The sequence below is a fragment of the Rhizoctonia solani genome, chromosome 9 (assembly GCF_016906535.1).
Source record: "Rhizoctonia solani chromosome 9, complete sequence".
Taxonomy (NCBI): domain Eukaryota; kingdom Fungi; phylum Basidiomycota; class Agaricomycetes; order Cantharellales; family Ceratobasidiaceae; genus Rhizoctonia; species Rhizoctonia solani.
This window is the reverse complement of record NC_057378.1, coordinates 1,280,008-1,302,788: the sequence shown is the minus strand read 5'-3', so window position 1 is coordinate 1,302,788 and position 22,781 is coordinate 1,280,008. Positions and strand designations below refer to the sequence as shown.

The 22,781-nt window shown below is 45.9% G+C and overlaps 6 protein-coding genes across 6 annotated transcripts; 4 read left to right on the top strand and 2 right to left on the bottom strand.

Annotated features, from left to right (window-relative positions):
• Positions 1-1,331: 1,331 nt before the first annotated feature.
• Positions 1,332-1,796, top strand: RhiXN_07945 (Retrotransposable element Tf2 protein; the record flags this gene model as incomplete). Its single annotated transcript, XM_043327761.1, has 1 exon — positions 1,332-1,796. The coding sequence occupies one exon, from the start codon at positions 1,332-1,334 to the stop codon at positions 1,794-1,796; it is 465 nt and encodes a 154-aa protein (XP_043183146.1).
• Positions 1,797-2,537: 741 nt separating this feature from the next.
• On the top strand, positions 2,538-3,079 carry RhiXN_07944 (uncharacterized protein; the record flags this gene model as incomplete). Its single annotated transcript, XM_043327760.1, has 3 exons — positions 2,538-2,813; positions 2,871-2,906; positions 2,960-3,079. 3 exons carry the CDS (start codon positions 2,538-2,540, stop codon positions 3,077-3,079), a joined length of 432 nt encoding a protein of 143 aa, XP_043183145.1.
• A 3,359-nt stretch (positions 3,080-6,438) lies between these two features.
• On the top strand, positions 6,439-7,549 carry RhiXN_07943 (diphthamide biosynthesis protein; the record flags this gene model as incomplete). The annotated part of the gene is made up of 4 exons (XM_043327759.1): positions 6,439-6,556; positions 6,624-6,690; positions 6,930-7,302; positions 7,367-7,549. 4 exons carry the CDS (start codon positions 6,439-6,441, stop codon positions 7,547-7,549), a joined length of 741 nt encoding a protein of 246 aa, XP_043183144.1.
• A 228-nt stretch (positions 7,550-7,777) lies between these two features.
• Positions 7,778-9,512, bottom strand: RhiXN_07942 (uncharacterized protein; the record flags this gene model as incomplete). Its single annotated transcript, XM_043327758.1, has 3 exons — positions 7,778-8,953; positions 8,986-9,136; positions 9,190-9,512. The coding sequence occupies 3 exons, from the start codon at positions 9,510-9,512 to the stop codon at positions 7,778-7,780; spliced, it is 1,650 nt and encodes a 549-aa protein (XP_043183143.1).
• A 4,486-nt stretch (positions 9,513-13,998) lies between these two features.
• Positions 13,999-15,432, top strand: RhiXN_07941 (EOS1 domain-containing protein; the record flags this gene model as incomplete). Its single annotated transcript, XM_043327757.1, has 3 exons — positions 13,999-14,721; positions 14,777-14,989; positions 15,037-15,432. 3 exons carry the CDS (start codon positions 13,999-14,001, stop codon positions 15,430-15,432), a joined length of 1,332 nt encoding a protein of 443 aa, XP_043183142.1.
• Positions 15,433-15,683: 251 nt separating this feature from the next.
• Positions 15,684-22,374, bottom strand: RhiXN_07940 (Tyrosine kinase catalytic domain protein; the record flags this gene model as incomplete). Its single annotated transcript, XM_043327756.1, has 32 exons — positions 15,684-16,127; positions 16,179-16,187; positions 16,237-16,302; positions 16,359-16,481; positions 16,539-16,559; positions 16,621-16,668; positions 16,729-16,899; positions 16,946-17,143; positions 17,197-17,298; positions 17,362-17,562; positions 17,622-17,630; positions 17,688-17,753; positions 17,812-17,931; positions 17,990-18,010; positions 18,065-18,112; positions 18,177-18,347; positions 18,408-18,593; positions 19,076-19,129; positions 19,183-19,638; positions 19,706-19,906; positions 19,954-19,962; positions 20,028-20,093; positions 20,152-20,274; positions 20,334-20,354; positions 20,418-20,465; positions 20,524-20,694; positions 20,741-20,938; positions 20,987-21,115; positions 21,169-21,306; positions 21,483-21,566; positions 21,976-22,146; positions 22,210-22,374. The coding sequence occupies 32 exons, from the start codon at positions 22,372-22,374 to the stop codon at positions 15,684-15,686; spliced, it is 4,038 nt and encodes a 1,345-aa protein (XP_043183141.1).
• Between the last annotated feature and the right edge of the window lie 407 nt (positions 22,375-22,781).

Below are 22,781 nucleotides of genomic sequence, written 5' to 3'. Positions count from 1 at the left end.
CTATGTCATCAGGCTTGGATTCCAGCTAATGAGTGGCATTTCAATTTTCAGCTCATACAGCCCAACCCACTGCAATCTCTTATATTGCCAGTCCCAGGTATGGGAAGGTCATGGAAACTGTTTCACTGGGTACCAGCAGTCACCTGAGATACCCCAAAGCATTTCCAGCCCACACAGTGCCTTGAGTGCAATGCAACTGCAATTTGGAGTTTCTTTTACTGGCCCTGAGAAGACAGTTCTGTTACACAGTCCTAATGGGTGGAACAAGCTGATACTCTGTCCAGCAATGGCCCATATAACTGGGAATGTGCATGCAAAAACCAGAACTTGTACTGAACTGCATAATCAGTTATGTGCAGATTTGTAAGATGCTCAACACAATCAGCAAAAGTTTTGCAGGTTGCATTACAGCAAAAGTGGGGCTGTGAGCTCAGTTCTTGATGGATTTGTAAGATATTGTGCTACAGCATAGTGTTACAATGGCCACATGTGTCAGTATAATTTAGATGGGATTCACTGATTGGCTGCTCAGCAATGGAAGTAAACTTTTGACCTCTCCTGACCTGCAATACTTTTGCTGCTCAGTGTAATATACTCCAAGGATGACACATCACATGCCAAACATGTCCATGAGGTCCTACATCAACTAATGGAGAATCAACTGTTCTGCAAGGCCTCCAAGTGTACTGTTTGTACACACTATAAGGTGGGTACACGCTAATGAAGGTGGGGCGCTTAGGCCGTACTACTACACTGGATTATGTAAGTCTACTATCTAAGGCTATACTAACAACGCGTAAGGCGTGCTACTCTTAACTACTGTTGGCAATGGGGCCTGAGGCCTGGGAGGTGTGATAGGTGAAGGGGGTGGTGAGCGTCTGAGAACTACTTAGGGCCGGCTACTTAGCTGGCTGACTACCTTCTCTAATGAGTAAGAGACAAGGTAAAATCAACTTGGTGTCTCCAAGCAATTTCACTGCTGTTTATATAGACAAAGCACACTATTACATGGTCTGTGCGCGTGGGAGAAAGAAGTATAGAAGACAAATGAGAAGCCTGCTGCGGGCTGCGCAGAAGCGTGGATTTCTCCTAAGCGCCCTTGGCACGGCATCTCGGCGCGGCATCTCGGCATAAGCGCCGAGATCACGTGATCAAAAAACAAAGATTTGAGTCCGTAAAAAATACTAAAATATAGAAAAATTGTGCAATTCCAATGGTATAAGTAAGGAGGTTATGACATGTACTTCCTGTCACATTGGTAGAATACCTGGGATAATTGTCTTGGATAAGGGTTTTAGTCTGGATAAACTTAAAATCCAGGCAGTCCAGGAATGGCTGGTCCCACCAAGGTCAAGGAAGTACAGTCCTTCCTTGGGTTTGCAAATTTCTTACATGGGTTTGTCACAAACTTCAGTCATATAGCCCAGCCCCTGCATAACCTAAGAAGGACATGCCATGGAATGGAAGAAAGGGAACAGGAGGCTTTTCAAGGTTTAAAGGATGCCATCACCATGCCCCAGTACTTTGTCATGCCAATCCCTCCAAACAATATTTCCTGGAAACCAATGTGTCAGGTGCAGCCCTTGGCTCAATACTTAGCCAACAACAGGAGGATGGCTGTCTCCACCCCCTGGGGTTTTTGTCAGAATCATTTAAGGGTGCCAAACAAAAATTACAACACCCATGATAAAGAACTCTTGACCATCATCCAATCATTTGAACACTGGCACATATTCCTGGAAGGAACCTTATATCCAATCATGGTATTCACAGACCATAGAAACCTGGAGTATTGAAAGGAATCACAAATCTTCAACCGCCACCATGCACAATGGCACCTCCTACTAGCTGGCTATAACTTCCAAATTGTCTACTGCCCAGGAAAGCAGTCCAGGAAGCCCAATGCCTTGTCACAACAATCAGACCACGCTTGTTGTAGACACACATATACCAAGGGAATTTATTCCCATTTTCTTGAATTTAAACAAAGACAATTGGACAACATTTTCAATCACATGACTTTGGCGCTTATATCATATGCTAAGCACCAAGCCACGTCCCCACCTGCGCTTAATCAGCATATGTAGCCACCTCCACCTATGATGTCATCATGACATGTCAGTGACATGTATGCATGAGTAAGGCCAACTGCAGAGTGGGGTTCTTATTGGATTAGGTATTTGATATAATGTATTTGTAAATAGCTTGCTTGTAGAATATAAGGAGGACAACCAACCTGGTAACACCCAGGTTGATTACCTCTTGTTGCATCTCCATATTGTACAAGGGCCTTACTGCCCAGTAACTACTTAGCCACATTGCCTATACTGCCTCAAGCAACTTCTTTGTTGTACTTACCTAGCTTGCCATTGCCCTTATGGCCTTGGTTACTGTAGTATAGCTGTCCATTGTTGTAGGTAGCTTGCACACTGCCTTAAGCAGTTTACACTTAGATACATCCAGCCACAAGTGCCCACCTCCTTGGCATCCTTACAGACATCTAGGACAACACTGACATACCCCCTGCCAACCAAACCATGCTCCTGGAACCTGTATTTGGCAATGTTGCCCTAGTCACACCCAAGAAGGAGCTGCAATGCCAGATTGAATCCACCCTAGATCAAGATGAATCCCTGGGGGAAATCCTACAGTTCCTCCAAAATGAATCTAAGGCTCCCCCATCCATAAGACAGGCATTCAAGGATTACAAAATGGAGGCAGGATTGTTGTTTTACCAAGGACACATTGTAGTCCCCAATGTTGGATCACTAAGGAGGATCTATTGCATATCTTCCACAACAGCCCCCTGGCAAGTCATCCAGGCTGGCAGAGAACATTGGAACTAGTCTTGTGTAATTACTACTGGCCAGGAATCCAAGCAGACACCTACTGGCATGTGGATTCCTGTGAGACTTGCCAAAGAATCCAAAAACCCAGATATGCCTCCATTCCCCCACAGCCCTTAGAACTTCCCAACCAACCCTGGCAGCACATCTCCTACAATATGATTGTCAATCTCCCCAAGGATGGCAACTACAACTCCATACTGGTCATTATAGACAGTTTCACCAATATGTGATCCTGGTGGAATGTTCTAAGAAACTGAAGGCACCAGAACTTGCAGACCTGTTCCTCTGTGTTGTAGACACATTCAATGCCACGGAATTTATTCCAATTTTCTCAAATTTAAACAAAGTAGAACAGACAACATTTTCAATCATGTGATCTTGGCGCTTATATCATACGCTAAGCGCCAAGCCACATCCCTATCTGCGCTTACTCAGCATACATAGCCACCTCCACCTGATGACATCAACATCACTATGACATGTCAGTGACACATATCATGAGTAAGGCTGCCTGCAGAGCAGGGTTCTTATTTGATACAGTTTTGCATATATGTATTTGTAATTAGCTGTCTCTTAGAATATATAAGGAGGCAACCAACCATGGTAACACCCAGGTCAATTACCTCTTGTTGCATCCACCAATTGTACACAGGGTCTATAACCCAGGTTCACTAGTTACTAAGTGTTGTACACCACTGTAAGGTGGTACTTGCTAGTGGGGCAGGCGCTTAAGGCCATACTACTACAGACAAGCTTATGTAATCTACTTAATGAGGCTATACTACTGTTGTGTAAGGCAACCTTCTAATATCTACTGTCAACAATGGGGCCTTAGGCCTGGGAGGTGTGGTGAGTTAAAATAGGGGGTTGCATTAGTAACACTTCTGGGGTCTGCTACTTAGCTGGCTGGGGGTGCCTCCCTCAATGGATATGAGACAAGGTAAAATTGACTTGGGGTCTCCAAGCAATTCTCCTGCTGTTTATATAGGCAAAGTAACTATCTACATGAGGTCTGTGCATGTGTGAATAGAAGACTACATGTGAAATGAGAAGCATGCTGCAGGCTGCGCAGAAGCGTGGATTACTCTTGGCACAGCATCTTGGCGCAGCATCTTGGCAAAATAAGCGCCAAGATCACGTGACTGAAAAGTGAAGATAAAGAGTTTGCAAAAAATACTAGAAAATCAGAAAATTTGTCTGAGTCTAGTGGTATAATTTAGGAGGTTGTACACTAAGTAGATACAATGCCTTAGACATTGCCTCTGCTGTACATACATAGTCTGCCATTGCCTTATAGCACTTGGCCATTGTAGTTAGTAGTCTTGACATTGTAGGATAGACACCACTGCCTTAAGCAGTTTGCACTTGTATTCTCACACAGCCATAAGCACCTGCATCCTTGACATCCTTACAGATGTCTAGGACAGTTGGCATCATTACAGCTGGATCAAACATGTATTATAGCAACTTACATTAGTGCTACATGATCTACAATGGGAGTATAGTTGGTAATCTATGAGTTAGTGTTGTGTGTGGTTACAAACAAGAGCATACCCCAGATTTCTAGTTGCCTGGATTCTAGTGCACTGCGCTTTGTGCCTTGCACATTGCTGCCAGGGTTGTGGTTAGGCATCAAAAATGGCTTGGCTCTTGCTCCTTGAGGCTTGCAATTGGATATGGCTACATCATGTTGCGTTGCGCCTCACTGCCACTGCCGTGTTGGTTAGGTGCAAAAACATTGGAGTTGTCTTTAATCAAAACATTCATTATATTTCTATTTCACCAAGAAATATAGTGCTGTATTATGTTAACAACAGGAAGCCATAAGTTGTTTCAGGGATATTTTCTTGCACTTCTCTTATAGTAAGATATCCTTTATTCAATCAAACATTGCAGCATGATCATTATCTTAGATGAAAAATGAAACAAAGTTGAAATACAAGATACTCATATTCTCAATATTTTATCAACCCAAGTTCCTGTGACTGCAACACGCAAAAATAAATAAAAAATAAATAAATAAATATTATACCCAAATAAGATGTATAATTTTCACTCACAAGTAGGTATTGAAAAAGTTTCACTTTTGTTACTCAAGGCTTAGTACAGCTGCATTATGTCATGCTTTGCACTCCTCTGGCACCGATACGGTTGCGGTTAGGTACTTGCATCTTCTGTCTTATTTACTCCCTCTCACATCCCCTCGAAGCCAGATCTCCTGCTCCGCCACGCCACACTTTGGCATTCAACATTGGCGCTTTAATCAGGGAATATACCCATCCATAGATTATGTAGGTTATTGTATACAATGAATAGAAATCATGCATATAATTCTCATATTCTCATGAGAATCCCCCCAAAATTGCAAGAGAATATTGAGCAGATAGTATGAGAATAATACACATATTCTCAATATCTTATAGACCCACAAGTTCCTGTGTTATACGCTGAGTAAATAAATATAGTACAAAGCAAGCCCCGGTCTTGATCCAATCCCTCAATTCCTCATATGCAACATTTTGTCTCTCGCGTCAACATACTCCTGTTTCCCAGCAGATACAGCATCTCGCGAACACCTCCCCTGCCTTCCCAGTGGGTGCTATCGGCAGGGTTCCGGAGCCAGGGCTGATGTGAATGCCATTGTACTTCACTTCTGGAGTGATATCTCAATCAACAAAAGTATGATGAACCATGGGTTCTGCGCACTTACTTTCGTGCAGCACCTGAACCAAAGTAGATACCCATTCCCACTGCGAATGAGACGACGCCCAGAAGTGGAGCGACCTATCATCCCAGCTCGTCAGACGATATTTAATGAGCGACTTCATCCAGTGCTTACCTCGGGCACGAAAAACTCCTTCGGATATACGAGAGACCACTCAGCGGCTTTCCCGATAGAGGCGGATAATGGTGGGGAGCCGAAGTATGAGGGGCAAAGTGGCTAGCCGACATGATACCTGCTGTACTAGTAGCTAGTAAGAGCAGCAATAAAGGGAGTACGAGTCGAGTTGGGGTTTGAAGGGCTTTCGATCGGTGAGTGAACGGATAGGTCTCTAAGCCCTCGAACCATGCCAGATAAATACCCACAGAACGGGGGGAAAGTACGGGACGAGGACGAGTTCTAGAAGTGCAGATGCATATTCGCCAGCACTCGGAACATACGCTACCACCGAGTCGCAACGGGATTAAACCCAGATCAAATGCATTTTCGATTGATCCTATAGGTGGATTGGGTCGTGAACGTCGATGAATTCGCAATCTAGGTCCAGAGCGCCCGCCGCCGGTTTACTTCAGGGTCCACTCCGGACACCCCCGCAGGCACGGGCCAGTACGGCTCGGGCATGGTTTCCAATTGGAGATTTAGAGTCTATGTCCTAGGGATCCGCGACCATATCCAGCTGGTATTATGCACCGTACATAACCGCAATTAAACTGCGTGGATAGAACCTTCGAGGCTTCACTTCAAGCTCACCATTTACCCAGGTCGAACGAAATGATGTCATACCTTCAGCTCTGTATCCCAGGATACTAAAGGTACTGTGACAAGGGCTATGGATACTTGACAGACTTTAAAGACCCTTACTAATTTATGTCTGACATCGACACCTCCTCGAACCTCTCCATCCCGTCCGTAGCATATGGCCATTTGGACATAATAGACATGTGTATGATCATGGGCTCTGCAAGAACTAGGCGAGCTGGGACAAGTAGGTCTACTTTGTCCATTAACATACTAGGGAATATCCCTTCTCGTCAATCTTATGGAGTTGTAAGACTCCTTGAGCGATTGGTTCTTGACCTGGGCGATTGCTCCTTCATTCTATCACCCCGTACCCATTCGGTCAGCTCAATTCCTAGCGTATTGAATGTGGTACGGAGATGAAGCGCACACTACGGAACTTCGTAGATCCTAAGGACTGCTTCTGGTTCACAAGTCCGAAACATTGGACAAATACCCTTGCGTCCTTGTAGACAATCTATCGCCCCAACATATTGAAACACCGGGCGCATGGCGCAAGTAGTATAGACATGTGGTAGGAAACAACATATACTACCCATAACTTAGTCGCATCGTCTTAGCCTTTCTACCGCGCAGTACCCGAATAGCTCAAAATCCTATACTCCAGTCTTGACCCCGTCCAAGCGCATAAGCGCCGACCTCACGTGCAACACACCAATTTCCTCCGATCAAATTCTCTCCATCCCCGCACATACCCACCACCACCCACCTTCATCTCTTATTCTTATTATATTCATATACGACAACCATGGGCATCTCGTACTACGACGAAGTCGAAATCGAGGACATGGTATGGACGAACAAAAGGGCGTTTTTCATTATCCTTGCCCGTGCGGCGATCGGTTCGAGATTTCCCGACAGCAGCTCGCAAACTACGAGGATATCGCGACCTGCCCGAGTTGTAGTCTCATCATTCGAGTGATATTTGATCCTGTGAGTTGTAATTCTCGAATTTGCTCTTTTGAAGTTGAGCTAAATGTATATGATTTTCGGATAGCTTGATTTCGAAGACGAGGAGCCTGACGAGGATGATGGTAATCCTGCAGAGGAAGAGGAAGAGGATAGTAGCAGTGAAAACGGTGGGAATGAGGACGAAAAGTTCCAGGACGCAATGGAGAACCTTAGTCTTGGCAACGATGAGCCAGCCGTTGTGACCCTCGTCCCGGCAGCGCGCGCATAATGACTCGATTTCGCTTTCTTGCCTGACTCGTTCATCCATGTAGCGTAGGTATATTGTATCATTTATGCAGTGTGATATTTCCCCGGAGACAACAATAACAGCAGTAGGAGGCCCAGTAATACAGAACGATAGCATGGATACAGCATAGTGGCATACGAAAAGAAGAAAGAGAAATTCTAAAGAATCGAAATCGAAAGCTACACACAATACACACCCCCACGACGGGGCTTAATGATCCATCTGTTTTCCTTCGGGATGTTCCGTAATCGGTGTAAATTGTGGCAAGTACCACTCATCAATAGGCGTCGCGAGGATGGGCGTATCGTCCGTATCACCGCTCTGAGTTCGTAGGTATTGCCATTCCGATGTCCCGCTGTTCACCCGTTTAGCTTCGGGAACCAGCTCCGAGATATCTTCAATAGGAGAGTCGGGGTACGAGACGTCCGTGGGATTCAGATCATGAAGTACGGGAGAAAAATGGGGTGGCGGGGTTCGTGCGGATGGTTTAGGAGACGAATGCGGGGGCGACGCAGGTTTTCGAATACCCAGTCCAGAAATGGCGTCGGTGATGATATGCACATCCAGTCGCAGGCTGAACGGATTTTTGAGAAGCCCATGTGTCCAAGTTGGCGATTCGGGTGCATGAGGGGTTTGGCTGCGGCAGTTATCCAGACTCAGTGGGGTCGGAGAGCTGGGGCAGGCCAGAGGCTGGGATAGCGGGCTCAAATCGGGACTGGGGCTCGATATAGTTTTGAAGGTTTGAAGGGGAATGGGATCATTGGGCGAGGGTGGGCGAGGTTTATAGAGCTTGTTGGGCCTCATGCGGGGCGTAGAAGGAAGTTGGAAGCCACCGTCATGTTGCACTAGCACTTGTGGCGATATACCACGGGTGAACGTAGTGGGCCGGACGAGAGGGGTGAACGTGGCGGAATCCAAGGAAGTATCCAGGCTGAGCACAGGCTTCGAAGACTGCTTCGGGGGCGATGGGGTTGACAAACGAGGTGGAGTATTCGAGTTTACGCGACTTGGGCCAGGTGGTGACTTGGAGCTTTCCTTCGCTCGGCGGGCCATGGTGATCTCCCGAGCGGCAGCATGGAGCTCGGCCAGACCCAGGGGTGCAGAGTCGTCAGCCTCAGCAATCGCAATCGCATTACGGACAACTTCTCGAAGCTCCTCCATTGCCCTATCTCGGTCTGACATGTCAGAGTAACACATCGAACTGGGCAGGCTCGTGATATCCGGGACGCTCGATGTGGTAGATGATAAGCGCGGATCGCTGATGGATGACATGTCTTCATCATCTCGGTCTGCCATGCAATACGAGCGAATTGACGGAGTAGGCGAGGGGCGGCACGCCATCACTGGTGTTTCACATCTGAAATCGAGGAGAGATGCCGAGTCGGACTGGGGGATGCGGAGAAAGAGGCATTAGAAACATTGGACCAAGTCGAGTCGTTGCGAGAATGGGTAGTATAACCAGAAATAACGCTACTCTGAAGACTGTTGTTGTCCGTGCTAATTGCTGTCTGGAGGCCGACTGCATGGGCAAGGAATCGAAGGACGTTGTCGACTTTTTCTTCTTCCGAGCTACAAGTCGTATATCAGCTGGTGTAAAACAACTTTCGATAGCCTACACTCACAGGTCAGAACTGCACTTGGTCCCCCACTCGACAGCCTTTCGGAGGGTATATTCCGAGTCTTGCGTCTGAATGGCCTGAAGCAAGACCCGAGGGTCCCATACGGCTGTCTTTGCCGAAAACCAAGAAGTGCGTTCGTTCAATCGGTCAGAAGGATTAGATTCCGCACATGCGCTCGAGCCCGAGGATGAAGAGAAGCTCTGGTGAGGTCTCGAGGCAACATCTGCCGGTCGTACAACAGTTCCAGTTGGCATGATGTCCGCCCAAGAACGATCGAATGCCGGTGTTTCTGCCGTAAATGGCCGAGAAGAGATACAAGCTGCCATCTTTCTGGTCGTTGACTATGTCTGGGGTTGTCGAGAGTAAAAAACAAAGCAAAGGGTTTTATATGAAGATAGGATACGCTGTGAAAAATGAAAAGACATAAACCTCCTCTTGCGCAGGGGAGGCGCAAAAACAAGTTCTTTCAAGGCAGTGAAATCGACCCTGTTGGTGAATGCCAGTCCAGGGCTCGGTCGAAATTTAAACTCGCTCCTGAAGACAGCTAGGAATGACGACACAGGGACAGCCTAGAACCACACCGCCCACACTCGCTCCCCTCGACGGTGCGTGCCTTGCCCAAGGACAAGGTGGGGAACGATACAAGCGGTTGAGCAGAGAGGCTTCTATTTAGTAGTCAGAGTGTCTGAATGCACTTGCTGGGTGGCGATTGGCACAGGTGTGGCCGGCTGCGCCTTTTGTGAGCCTTTGGCGCAAGACTTGGGATGGTCGAGCGAGAGATCCAATTCCAGAAACACGTGTCAGGGCCTCGTGGGGTATTATGTCATCCGATGTCACTCGTATAAAATCGCTGCATGATTGGCTGATCGCTGGCGGTTTGCCTGTGCGTGTGTCTCTGCGCATTTCTATGCATGCCCATTTGGCTCCGTGAATCACAGACCGCGGAACATACGCACAAGCATCTTCCACCAATCCGTGCTCACTTGGCTGGAAGTTACAAAACTTTTCTTTCCTTTAGGGCAGTGTAAACGCCGTGGAGTATAAGCGGTAAGCCACAAATGTCAAAGCAGTAACGATGGCCAATCATTCCGGAATGATCTGTGTTTTCGCTGCAGAAAGGTGCTCACTATTAATACAGTATATGCACTTGTTCGCATAGCGCCCGGCCTCAAGGCTGAGAACACCCCACCCACGTAGCGCAAGACCTCGCAGCTTGCAAAACAATACACTATTTATGCGCTGATAACGGCGGAATGTATTTTATACAGATTTTGATTAAGATGTACGTTACCTTCGTGGTACCCGCCACACCACGGTTAAGTATCAAGTGTAGAGTAACTCATTTTATCCAGAGGGCATCCGATTAACGCATATATGCGGTGAGGGAAAGGTTACATAAGGATGATAACCCTCTATAAACAACGATCCCAAGCAGTATGAGCCGCGGCAATCTTATATGTGACTGAAAATGCACCCGCCCTGACGGGTAATGCACGGAATGCGAACGGGTACGGGCCTGACTTTAATTCTTGCAAAATCTAAACAATGGCCCCCTACGAATAACTATGCCTCGCCTTATATCATATTATTGGATAACGATACACTGTTTTCTTTGGTTACAAGCTCGGGTGCACTGCCCTTTCAAGACTATCAGCATTGATTACCTGTACCAAGGAGCAAGACGGCCAAATTAACAAGTCCCATATATGTAACCTATAATCGGGTTGGGCCCCGTAGCGCATTATAACTGAAATGGTCCGCGAAATGTTAAAACCAATCGTGTTTTGGCTCTGGAGCAGCCAATTTGAAAAAGAATTACTCAGGAACCCGTTTTGCTCATACTTAAACGTATGTCTGGCTCCCAAGCCTCGTACGTATACTGAACCACGCCCTCGGATACCGTTTATCTCCGATTTATTTACAAAGCATTCTTTCGCAGGTGATTTACATGAATATAAAGCTGAGGAATCAGGTCCAAGCTAAAATAATATTCTCAAGAGGAAATTATTCTTCGAACTTAAACCGAGAAGTCTCAGTGGGAACGCATACACCACAAACTGTAAACTTAACGTACAAACAGAGTTCAGACCAAGAGATGAGACATATACTGCACTAACGCTGTCCACGTCTATGTGCGCCGCTCCCAGTCTTGCCTTGTTTCAACCATTGCTCGTATATGCTGACGCAGATATTAAGCGAGTACTGTTGTTCGTACGGAAGAATTTCAATATCTGAACGCCCTTCCCGCGCATACCTGACCTTTTGTGCTGCATTAGCGATAGCGAAAAAGGGGTGCGCATTGGATCGCAACCGAAGTCCTTGAAATGGAAATGTATGCATACTGCAAGAGGTATTTTATTCCATAAGCTATTACTGAGGTGCGAGCGAAGGCTACTTGCTGATTCAATCCCCCATGCACGCGCCAGTTGAGGTCCCTAGTTAGACAGGCGCCGTGTTCAACGTCTCTATATAGTAACTATTGAAAGCCTACTCACAGCGGGATCATCAGATGATATTTTAAGAACCGAGCAGTTCGAAAGAGGCATGCGTGTTTGTGTGACAACGCACAACCGCATATTGATGGTGCTGGCCGGAAATATACCAGGTTCGCGCGCGACGTCATCTAAATTCCCGTATTGAGAGTTTGAGAGTCATGTAAAGCAGTTATCCATGGATAAGTTCGCGAAAGCACTCGCCTAGCTCCTCCCTTGTGGTGGGTTCGGTAGCAATATCGTCGTTGTCAGGGCGCATTGAGGAATATACACCTGGTATATTTGAACCCATAAATATGATATCGTTCTCACTTGTGGGTGATTCATTAGACCAATGATCGGTCTCTTCATTCATAGGCTTAGAACTAGACATGGAATTACCAGGGGAGATGGGGGTCGAATGCACGTGATGGCAATCCTGGGGAAATCATTGCCTATTTGTACCGATCTCGATATGGTGCAATTTAGTTGTCGCTCTTGCCATCTCCTGCGATTTTTCAGCTTTTGATTTCGAAAAAACATCTCAAAGGAGCTTGTGCGTGCTGGGGGCTTCTGATTTCACCTCAGAGGCTTACCGGACCTTGAAGATTTTAAGATCTTCTGAGGCACATACGACCAACCTGGATAGGTCTGGCAGACCTATGTGCGTAGGTACAGCTATTGACACGAGAAAAGTAGTTCTAATCGAATAGAACTTTCATGGAACTCGAAGGAATAGCACGGAAAGAGTCATGGTTCGCCTTTTACTTTCTAGGTATACTTCTTTTTGATCGCCATAGCTCTCCCCGTTGATAGGGCTGGGTCCCAGAAAGACCAAGAGAAATCTTTGCTAGTAAGGCGGGGTCAATGAATCAATTTGATACCCCCTTCAACTCCGCATGGCCCCAGAACGCTGGGAGCAGCTCCGATCTCCAACATTCATCCTATACAGCTTTTTCTCGCGTGTGAATAAGCCTCCCGGGCCTCGTGTACATACTTACTCGGTCTCGTATCAAGCAGTACAGTAGATTCAACTATCAGAATCTTTTCCGCATCAATGCTGCGCCTCACTATTTGCCTTGTTGGTGCTCAGTTTCTGAGTTGCCCACGTTTGATCGGAACCTTGACTCTGGAACCTGGCATGCGCATCCAATCGATATTCATCTCTTTGTTTGTTTTCCAGGAAGCGAAACTCTTGTTCGATGATTATATGCCACATATCGTTTACGATATTTGTCTGAGTCAGTAAGCCATTCTACTTTGATCTGCGCAATGTAGTGTATAGATTCATCAGGTCCCACGTCTGCAGGTTATTCAAGAACTCTGATTTGGTCCACGAACCGCAAAGCAACTTACACTCCTAGCAAAATGGATGCGATGAAGAGCAGTATATCCTGACTCAAGTTCTCTCTTTCCCAGTTTGAGCATTCAAACTCAAATTGCAAGCCTCCAACCGGCGTTTGAACTCCCGCAATGGCCAAGTTCTTCGCCAAAAATCGAGCATGAGCATATCGAGCCCAATAGCTTAGTAATGAGATACCATCTATGCATCCACCAAGAACTCGATTCGTCATGGCGATAAGAGAGCGAAGAGAACAGCATTAAATAGACGGAGCTTTGTATATACGTCAATGAATCTTCTCGGCTTCTGGTTACAACCGTCAAAAGAGGGGTTCGAATAAGGTGTCTGACAATTCAGGAGTACCAAAGTAACCCTGATTAAAAGACTCTATTGAAATATGGAACTTCAGATCAAATTGGGGAGGCGGAGAGATACAAGCAGGGTAACTGAGCTATGTACTAATTATTGTTCTATTGAGACAGTGCTAAAACTTCAGTAGTCAACCATGTGAGCTCATATGTAGACCTATGAACCCTGTATTTTCTTCCGACGGGTGGGTTGTGGAGTCGGGGCTGAAATCCGAACTCGAACAGAGAAGTTGGTGAGCTCAAGTCCCAAGGGTAGTACCCCACAATTACTTTCTATGAAGAACTGTTGCTGCCGCTGCAATGAATTGGGAACACCCCAGAGGCGGGCGTTGGCCGCAGCCTCCTTGACGTAAATTATTCTGCACCTCCAGGTTAATAAATTATCTATAGCTTAGACAATCATGATCTGTAGTATCAATCAGATCTCGAACCAGTGGAATAACCAATAACAAATGCGCAGAGTGTTCCAGGTACGCTCATCCACGGCTAACCCCGCCGCCGGCATCTAGGGCGCTAGCTCCGCACAATCATAAATTAAGTCAACAACCAGCCCTCAGATCTAGCCCTCCCAGTTCTCTTTCGTAACCTACATATCCCAACATCATAACTTGAGCACCTGACCCAACCTGCGATGCGCCAGTACTGCAAGACTACTCCGCTTCCCCTTCCGTTCCCCCTTACTACGACAATGTCACAACGTCCACCATCACGGCTCACGCTATCGGCTTCGAACTTGTCTTTCACCACATTGGCAACCAACCAAAGTTCTTCGCGGTCTAGACGTAGTAGCCGGGCGCCTAGTCCAACAAGAGTGACACCCAAAAATAGGCAAAGGCGCTCGTGCCCTTCGAGTCCGAACGCTAGCTTTGTTTCGTTACAGACTCTCCAACCGCCTTTCACTCTCTCTCACCGACGTACTCGCCCGCGGTCCTCGACCCAATCACAAGCGCCGAATCACGTCACAATACCGGCACCGAACGCAACTCCGGTTTGCTTCCGTTCGCGCTCATCTTCACATCCACATCTTTCTGGCCCTGCCGTCTTTACTCCCGTAGACAGTCTCTACGGTGCTCCAGCCTGCATTGTCACATCACCCACTACAGACCCCAGTTCTCCTAACCTTCTGACGCCTTTCTTTCCAACTACGAGTACTGGGTATCAACAATTGCCTTCTCAACTAATGGAAGACTCGGATACGGAACAAGACCAGCTCATGTTTGGGGGTCAACAGTTACATCATGCGTCTGGCCTGACTGGATCTATCGGCCGAATGAGGCTGAAAACGAGGAGCAAAGATAGGCTCAAGGGATTACGGACCGACGTGACGGAGACCGAAACGGAGCGTGAAGGCCCTGTAAGTTTTACCTTTCTTTGCTGCGGATCGATCAAGTGATTGAACATCTACCTAGGTTAGAGTCTTGCCAACTGCAAGAGGGCCAGCACATCACCCACCTTCTACAACACCCCTTGCGTCGCAGTTGATCCCATTCGTGCTTCTGCTATGTCGATTGTTGGCTGTTGTTCCGGCTACCATTGGTACAATACTCCACATCCACAATGCAGTACATCCTCCACAAGATTCAAGTCATACTCGAATCGATTTTGCTGTTGCGGGATGTTGGGTAAGTATTTGACATTTATAACTTGACTTGTACTGACCCTGATACAGAGCATCTTGACAGGATTTCAATGCTGGTTCCTTACCAGCGGTCTCCTCGTGCGCTGGCGTGCTTATTACCCACTTCTATCTACTCTCGTTCGCCTCCTCGCACTCCAAGCCATTTGTTGGCCAGCAACCCATATCACATTGTCCGTGCTTGACGTTTCTCGGCGTCCAACAGTCTGTTGGGCGGTAGTCGGAACGACGACCTGCATCTCACGCGCAATTCAGTTATGGGCAACGAGTAATCTGGGGCCTGTAGAGAGGGGTCAGCGAGTTATCTATGGACGAAAGTGGGACTGGGGCGAGGTTGCGCTCAAGAGCGGGCTCCCGTGCGCGATGGTCTACGTGTTGATGGCATGGGGATCTGTATTAAATCGTGAACTAGGTTTGACCACGTGTTGAAAATGAGGTATATACTTTGCCAGATAATTAGAACTCACCTTAGACTTTCTTTTGCATTGGGTTTACATTGTATCCGTTTTACTGCTGTTTGTACAAAAAGTAATTTATTGGACTTATCTTGCGATTATGTCAGACCATTAGTAGTAACTAAAACCAAAGAATCAACATACACATGCAAAACGACACTGAACGAGCAACGGATAGATAGTAAAGTGTAACTAAATAGAAGAAAAATAAAAATTTGGATATGTTCAAATGATCCCATGACTAAAACCGTCATTAGGAGCAGACAAAACGGCGGAAGAATGGGAAGTCAACAAAGCAACTAAATCGAATCCTAACTTAGGTATATGCACCCCTGCCACGTCCCACCCATGCAAAGTAACAAAGTCAAAGCGACCGAGAAGGGACCTCTTCCATTCTAGATCTCCTTTAGCTATCCACTCATGAGATTGAGCAGCACTAAGAGAACGTTTGTTAAATCTACGTACCCTTTCGTAAACTTGTTCAGAAGTCGGCCGTTCGTTGGGACGTGTAGCCCAACACTGGTTCATGATTTCCCAGAGTTTGTTTCCATAATTATTAGGTGGTAGCGCGATCGGACGGGATGGTCGCAGTTGTCCACTCATCACTTTGATCATCACATTGCCGGTCCAATTCATCGAGCCGTATGGAGATTCTCCTGTGTAAATTTCCTGTAATTATATGGTTCAATGAATCCTACTGGATATGTGGATAGCACCTACAATTAAGGTCTGAAATGGAGTTAGCCAATGTAAGATTGAATGATTACAAATGACGAACCATGCCCAGCGCGTATACATCCCCTTCTTTAGTACTATCGCTATCACCAAGCAGGATTTCTGGGGACTGCTTCCCTATCAAAATTGAACAATGATTTGTCTTCAACTAGAAGCCCTGCTTACCTGCCATCGCTGAGTACCACGAGCCGCCGAAGTTGCTGAAAACTCCACTTCTTTGTGTTCCATAATTGACACACCAAAGTCCGTGACTTTGACTCTGCCTGCGTCGCAAACCAATACATTGGCCTGGTACATGGAGGCTACTATCAACTTTCTTGTTAATGCCGTGAAAAGGGAACTTACGCCTTTTATGTCCCCATGCACCTGAGGGGATTGGCACACGTCAAGTCTAGATTTGAGCCTCGCATCATAAAATAGCGCTCACAAGGTTATGCCCATGGAGATAGACGATGGCGTGAGTGAGTTCAATACCCTTATAATAAAAATCGAGTATTGAATGATTCAGTTAAGATCTAATCGTAGTTGTACGTACCAATCGAAGCCGTTCACAACTTGGATTTCTTGTCACATACTCGGTTACGCATCCATTACTCATCCAAGGGGATACCATTGCAAGATCTCCTCTGACCACAGCAAATCCAAGAACCGGGAGGATGTTTTCGTGTTTGTAGGATGACCAACAAGAAAGTTCTCGGGCGGCACGCTATTCTCTTTAGTTATAAGCCGATCAGCAAACTGGAATACTATACCTTGAGCTTTTTGTATAGGGTGACATGCTTTACGCATTTGACCGCGATTGATTGCCGATTCGACAAGCTGAGTTTATAAACATTTGCTAGCGCCGTATCTGCAAATGGCGCCGTGATAGTGATGTTGGTTGACTTTAGGTCATCTGTATAGTCTTTGAGTCCGCGCTTCACAAAGTATGTTATAAGATCTTGTATTTGCTGGCATAAATCGCTTTTGAGACGGTCAGACATTTTTTCAGGGAATTTCTTACCGTGTCTTCAGTAACTACGAGTCGAGGAGGGTCCATAGCTATATTAAATATCGGGTCGTGTAGCGCCAAACTTCTGCTCGTGCCTGCATATATGGTTTGGATCTGGGTCATTTATTGCGGATGAGCCATTTCGTTCTAAGGGCATAATATAGGTTTAATTCTCACGGCATCGCGAACATGGGCTGCACTTGGTCGGTTTGCCGGGTTAAAGGACCAACAGGTGCACATTAAATTCCAGAGGGCGTTCCCAGCCGGCGTATCTGGTATATGATCTCGTGGCCTCGAGGGAAGACTTTGATTCATGACTTTCATTAAAACTTGTGGATCTTTTGTGTCTGGGTACGGAATCGCCATAGTCATCGTTTCCTACCGACCAAACTATACGTCAATCCACCGTGCATGCTAAAGGTTCAAACATGACTCACCAAAACTGTCTACGAGCCCAAAGACGTGAGGTGGTGAACTAGAATTGATAATAAACGAAACCATACCATACCAAGTGCATAAACATCACTCGCGAATGTGCCTCCAGACTCCGCTAATAGCAGCTCGGGCGCCTATAAGTTCGGTTGAGAATATTCGAGCCTATATCTGTCTGTTGAAACGGTTACTTACCGCCCAACGTATACTCGGCCCAGGAAATTTGCTATCTATCCCATCACTGGCCCAGCTCGTAGACGTGAGTAGTGATAAGCGTATCTGAGGAACACCACTTCCTGACACCAGTATGTTGGTCTACACGTAAATCTATAGTCAACAACCCGTTCAGTATAGGTAGCAGGGGGCAACTTACACCTTTCAGGCTATTATGTATCTAAAAGCTCAGTAAGTAGACGGAAAAGGTGAAGAAAAGGTAAGCACTTCTGACAATTCCGTTCGTGTGCAAGTGGACCAATCCTTCACATATTTGGGTACACTGATTATCGAGACGTAACGGGAGTAAGTCTTAATACCTTATGCGAGTTATGTTTTGAACTCACTATTCGATATCGATCTGCCTCTGGATGACGTTTGAGGTACTCAATCACACCTCCATATTCAACCCATCCGTATACTGCAGCGAGACTGCCTCGAAGTGTTGTCCCTCCTATCAGATGCACGACATTAGGATGTTTACATTCCTTCCAAATACCGATAATCCTCTGCATGTTCTGAAAAGTGGGTACTGCTGTTTCAAGTCGTGCGGCACAGCAGGTTATGTATTTGCTTACTTGTGAATCCAAATTACTGTCGTTATTGGGGGTCTGAGAGACTCTCGTAGTTTTGAGCGCTATTATTGGTCCATCATAGAGTCGTCCGCGGTAGATATCACAGGAACCACCACTGTCTACTGGGTATTTAGTTAAAGCCTTTAAATCGAGCAAGGAGGTCAAATCCATTTCCTGTTGAAAAGAAGTCTATCACGCGAATATACCAAAAGCGTCAGATAGAAGTCGTTAGTTGAGAGTGCGAATTTGTTCCCGGATACTCTCGGCCGAGGGTTACTTTTTCTTTTTAATTACGGGGCAGCCTATTGACCCGAGGCACAGGGTGGCGTTACTCAACAAGGCACTTCGCGACGCCTGCCGTTTTGGTGTAAGCGCCCAGGGATAAATGACTAAGATTGAATATCAGTTACTCCATAGGACCCAAGCTAATGTGGCAGTAGAAAATGCCCCGGAGATCCCGAAGGCTCGTAGATCACTAAGAAGAGAAGCCTCTACTCGAGGGCCCTCGATACATATACACACTACTGCGTACATGATTTATACACACGTCCAAGTACTTAGAGGCTTGATGCAGTTATTCGAAATTATATTTAACAATCCTCGGCCACACGATAAATCTGATTGATATATATGTGAGATCATGTTAGGTGGTATTGAACCTAGTGACATACTTGGACAACTCCGTTCTTCAAGTCATCCAAGCAATAGCTCACCGGCTCGTCGGGCTAAATATCCCTAAGAGTCAATGCTTGAAATATAGATATCATATTTGACTCACAGCATATATCATTGGCCATGAAAAAGGATTCCAAACCTTGAGCTTGCGCTTTTTGGGCTCGAATTCCCCCAACACACCGAACAGCTCTCCAGATACCGATATTGTGCGCGATTCCAGCCCACCAAATCTACGCCTCTTGAAGACAACATCCGTCATTACCACAATATCTCCAGGTATAATATCCCCTGACTGGTGCTGAACCGTACTTTCTTTCTGAGTAAATATGAGCCAACCATAAGAGCCCTTATACGCGCCATCGATCCCTTCCAAAATGGATTCAACAAACTTAGCGGGAGCACTTTTAAGACCTTGAGTTGCTGTGGTACTGCCTCTCTTAGAAAGGGCAATTGCTCTCTGCTTGACTACGACTCCAATCTTGTTCGATAATGCTATAAGTTTTTCCGAATCTGGTTGTGGTCCAGGAGGTACTGTATTGATGAAATTGTATTTGCAAAGCTGGGTTTTCACAAATCGTAAACGGCCTGCAAGTATTGATATCAAGTTGTAGATAATTTTGGCGTACCCTTTCATAAACGTCCTTGGAAGTCGGCCGAGCGCTCCAGTTTTCTAACCAACATTGATTCATGAGTCGCCAGACCCTATAGCCAAATATATCTGGGGGGAGCATGACCGGACGGGATGGTCTCAGTTCACCATTCACGACTGGTACCATCAGCTGCAACCAGTTTTTTGAGCCATATGGTTGCTCTCCGGTATATATCTCCTGTTAGCAGTCTCAGTCACGAATAATAAGATAGTTGCATGACTCACAATCATCGTCTGTCATGAAGGGGCAAGTATTTTCAACCGAGCGTTCGAAAAACGCAATTAGAATAAAGACGAACCATGCTCAGAGCATACACATCCGCTTCTTTTGTACTCTTGGTTTGTCCTAGTAGAATTTCGGGTGCCTATCCCACTTACCCGTTCTATTTTGATTGGGAGTGCAATATGTACAAATTCACTTACCAGCCATCGTTGAGTACCACCCCGGCTCGAGGTAGAGCTGAACTTGATTTCTTGGTGGTCCATAACTGATACCCCAAAGTCCGTGATTTGGACCACACCATTATCCGAGATTAGCACGTTGGGCTGTGATATGAATGTCAGAAATCAGTAATTACAAGATTACCCAAGTTGGTTCCGCTTACGCCTTTGATATCTCCATGTATCTGAAGCACAAATTACGGTGAGTGGGCAATCATTTCAAGCGCAAGAACAGAAGTCTAACTAACTATATCGTTTTTATGAAGGTAAGAAATTGCCTTGGCAAGTTGAATACACTAAAGATATTTGGACTTATGTGACTGGACCTTGCCTCGGGCTCAAATTGGCACTTACCAATCCAGATCGATCGCAGTTTGGGTTGTTAACAACATATTCCGTTACGTATCCATTTTTCATCCACCGTGAGACCATAGCCAAATCGCCCTTTACAATAGCAAAACCGAGAATAGGCAGAATGTTTTCATGTTTATAAGATGACCAACAGGATAACTCCCGGGCAGCACGCTAGTCCTATTAGCTATGCTCTGATTTGTAAAATAGACTTTCGTACCTTGAGCTTCTTGTATGGGGTTTCATGCTTTACGCACTTGACGGCAAGGTACCGTGTCCTCGAAACCTTGACTTTATATATGTTTGCGAGTGCTCCGTCAGCAAAGGGCATAGCAGTTTCAATGTGATGCTGGTGGAGTAAGTCTGTATAGTTCACTAGGTCATACTTTTCAAAGTATCCGACCAGATCTAACACCGTCTAATATACCGACGTCAGGAGCGTATGAGTAGCTCAAAGAAGACTGACCGTATTTTCCTTCACCACGAGATTAAACACCTTGAACACCGGGCCGACTGCCAAACAGTAGGTGTCAGACCACTCGAAAGTTGAACAAGCGAACAATGTTTCACTTGAACTATGATAAACTGAGCGCATCTAAGCTCTTTGTTATTAGTTTTTTCCTCAAGCTACTGCTGCTCATCACTCACAACATCACAGACATCTGTTGCTAAAGGACGATTTGCGGAATTGTTCAACCAGCATTTACACAAGATGTCCCAAACGTGATCTCCGGCATCTTTTCCTGGTATCATATTTACTGGCCTTGGGGGAGCTTTGCCAGCGTCCTGCCGAATGTGAACTCCTAGTATATTAGTATAAGAGGTATACCGCTCGATAATTTCCTGAGAATCAAACAAGTCAATTCAAATTGTTTTGAAATTGGCACGTAAAGCAGTGGCTTGCCAGTATGATCTTGAAGCCCTTCAATTCTCAACAAAGGTCTTTTATTTGATTTACGTACCGTGCCAAGAGCATAAACATCGTCCGCAAACGTGGGACTGCCTTCCTCGGAAACTGACCTGGATGCCTGTCGACTGACTAAAGGCTTTATTACACAAACGTTAGGGAAAGGTCTCACCAGCGAGTGAGGATCACTAATAACGATGTAAGGATCAAACGGGGCTTTGTTTGTTGTACGCATGGAACTCAAAGATGGCAGTATCTTAGGAACTCTATCCGACAAAAGGATGCATTCCTATGAAGGGGGTAGAGTTTGGGGTTAGCTATGGCGCGCAGGCACCGAGATGGACTGTATATAGCTGACATTACTCAGTTCACCGTGTACCTAATGAACACCGCCGTTTGATCAGCATTGTGATCTAAAGAATCAAAGGAACTAGTACAGACGATACCATTGGTATGCAAATATGCCACCCCCTCGCATATTTGAGCGCACTGAAATCCAGAGCAGTAAGCTACAATCAATAGTACCCAGGACTTAAACATCAACTCACTAGCTCGTAGGGATCTACCGTCGAGGCGTATTTTAATTGATAAAGTATACGGTCACTCAGCTCGCCTTTAAAAACTATAGCTGGTCGCTTCTTGAACGTTGCTCTTCCCACTAACTCAACTATATTTGGATGCCTGCACTTAGCCCATGCGCTAGCCATATCTTGCATCAGCTACGAAATGTGGAGTTCAACGAGTTAGGACACACAGAAAGGGTAATATATGCTTTATCTCACCTTTTTCTGCCTCAGTTTATCCTGTTTGTTGAAGGAACTGGCAGGTTTGTACGTTTTAATAGTTACTGGCGTGTTGTCGCTGAGTCTACTAAGATAGCATGTGTTATCATAAAAATCCGAGAATGTGAAAATTCGATCAAGTTCAGCGGTCACATCTGGGATCATTGTGGCAAGCCTTTGCGCTGTGCCACTTGGATGATAACAGGTTTAAGACACCTTGGCGACGATGGTGTTAGAAAATGAAATTCGGTCATTCCAGCCAGAGTTTGTAATCCAGTGGTCTGATGTTCTGATGGCTGATCCTGTCAAGCGCCGGAGTACCGGAACAATCCGGCCCATTGGCCAACAGCGTGGCTCTCAACCCACCCCAAAAAGGTAGCTGGGGTGAGGTCCAGATAACAGCAGGATTATTATACACTTCTCGGAGTTTCTCCGATTTTGAAATCAAGCATAAACTAGCCGCGTATACCTCCACCTATACGACCTCACAGGATGCAGTAAAAGTACGAGCTTAAATAAGGCCACAAATTTATTCTTGGTACTAAGCTACGGGCTTCGTGAGAAATGATTCG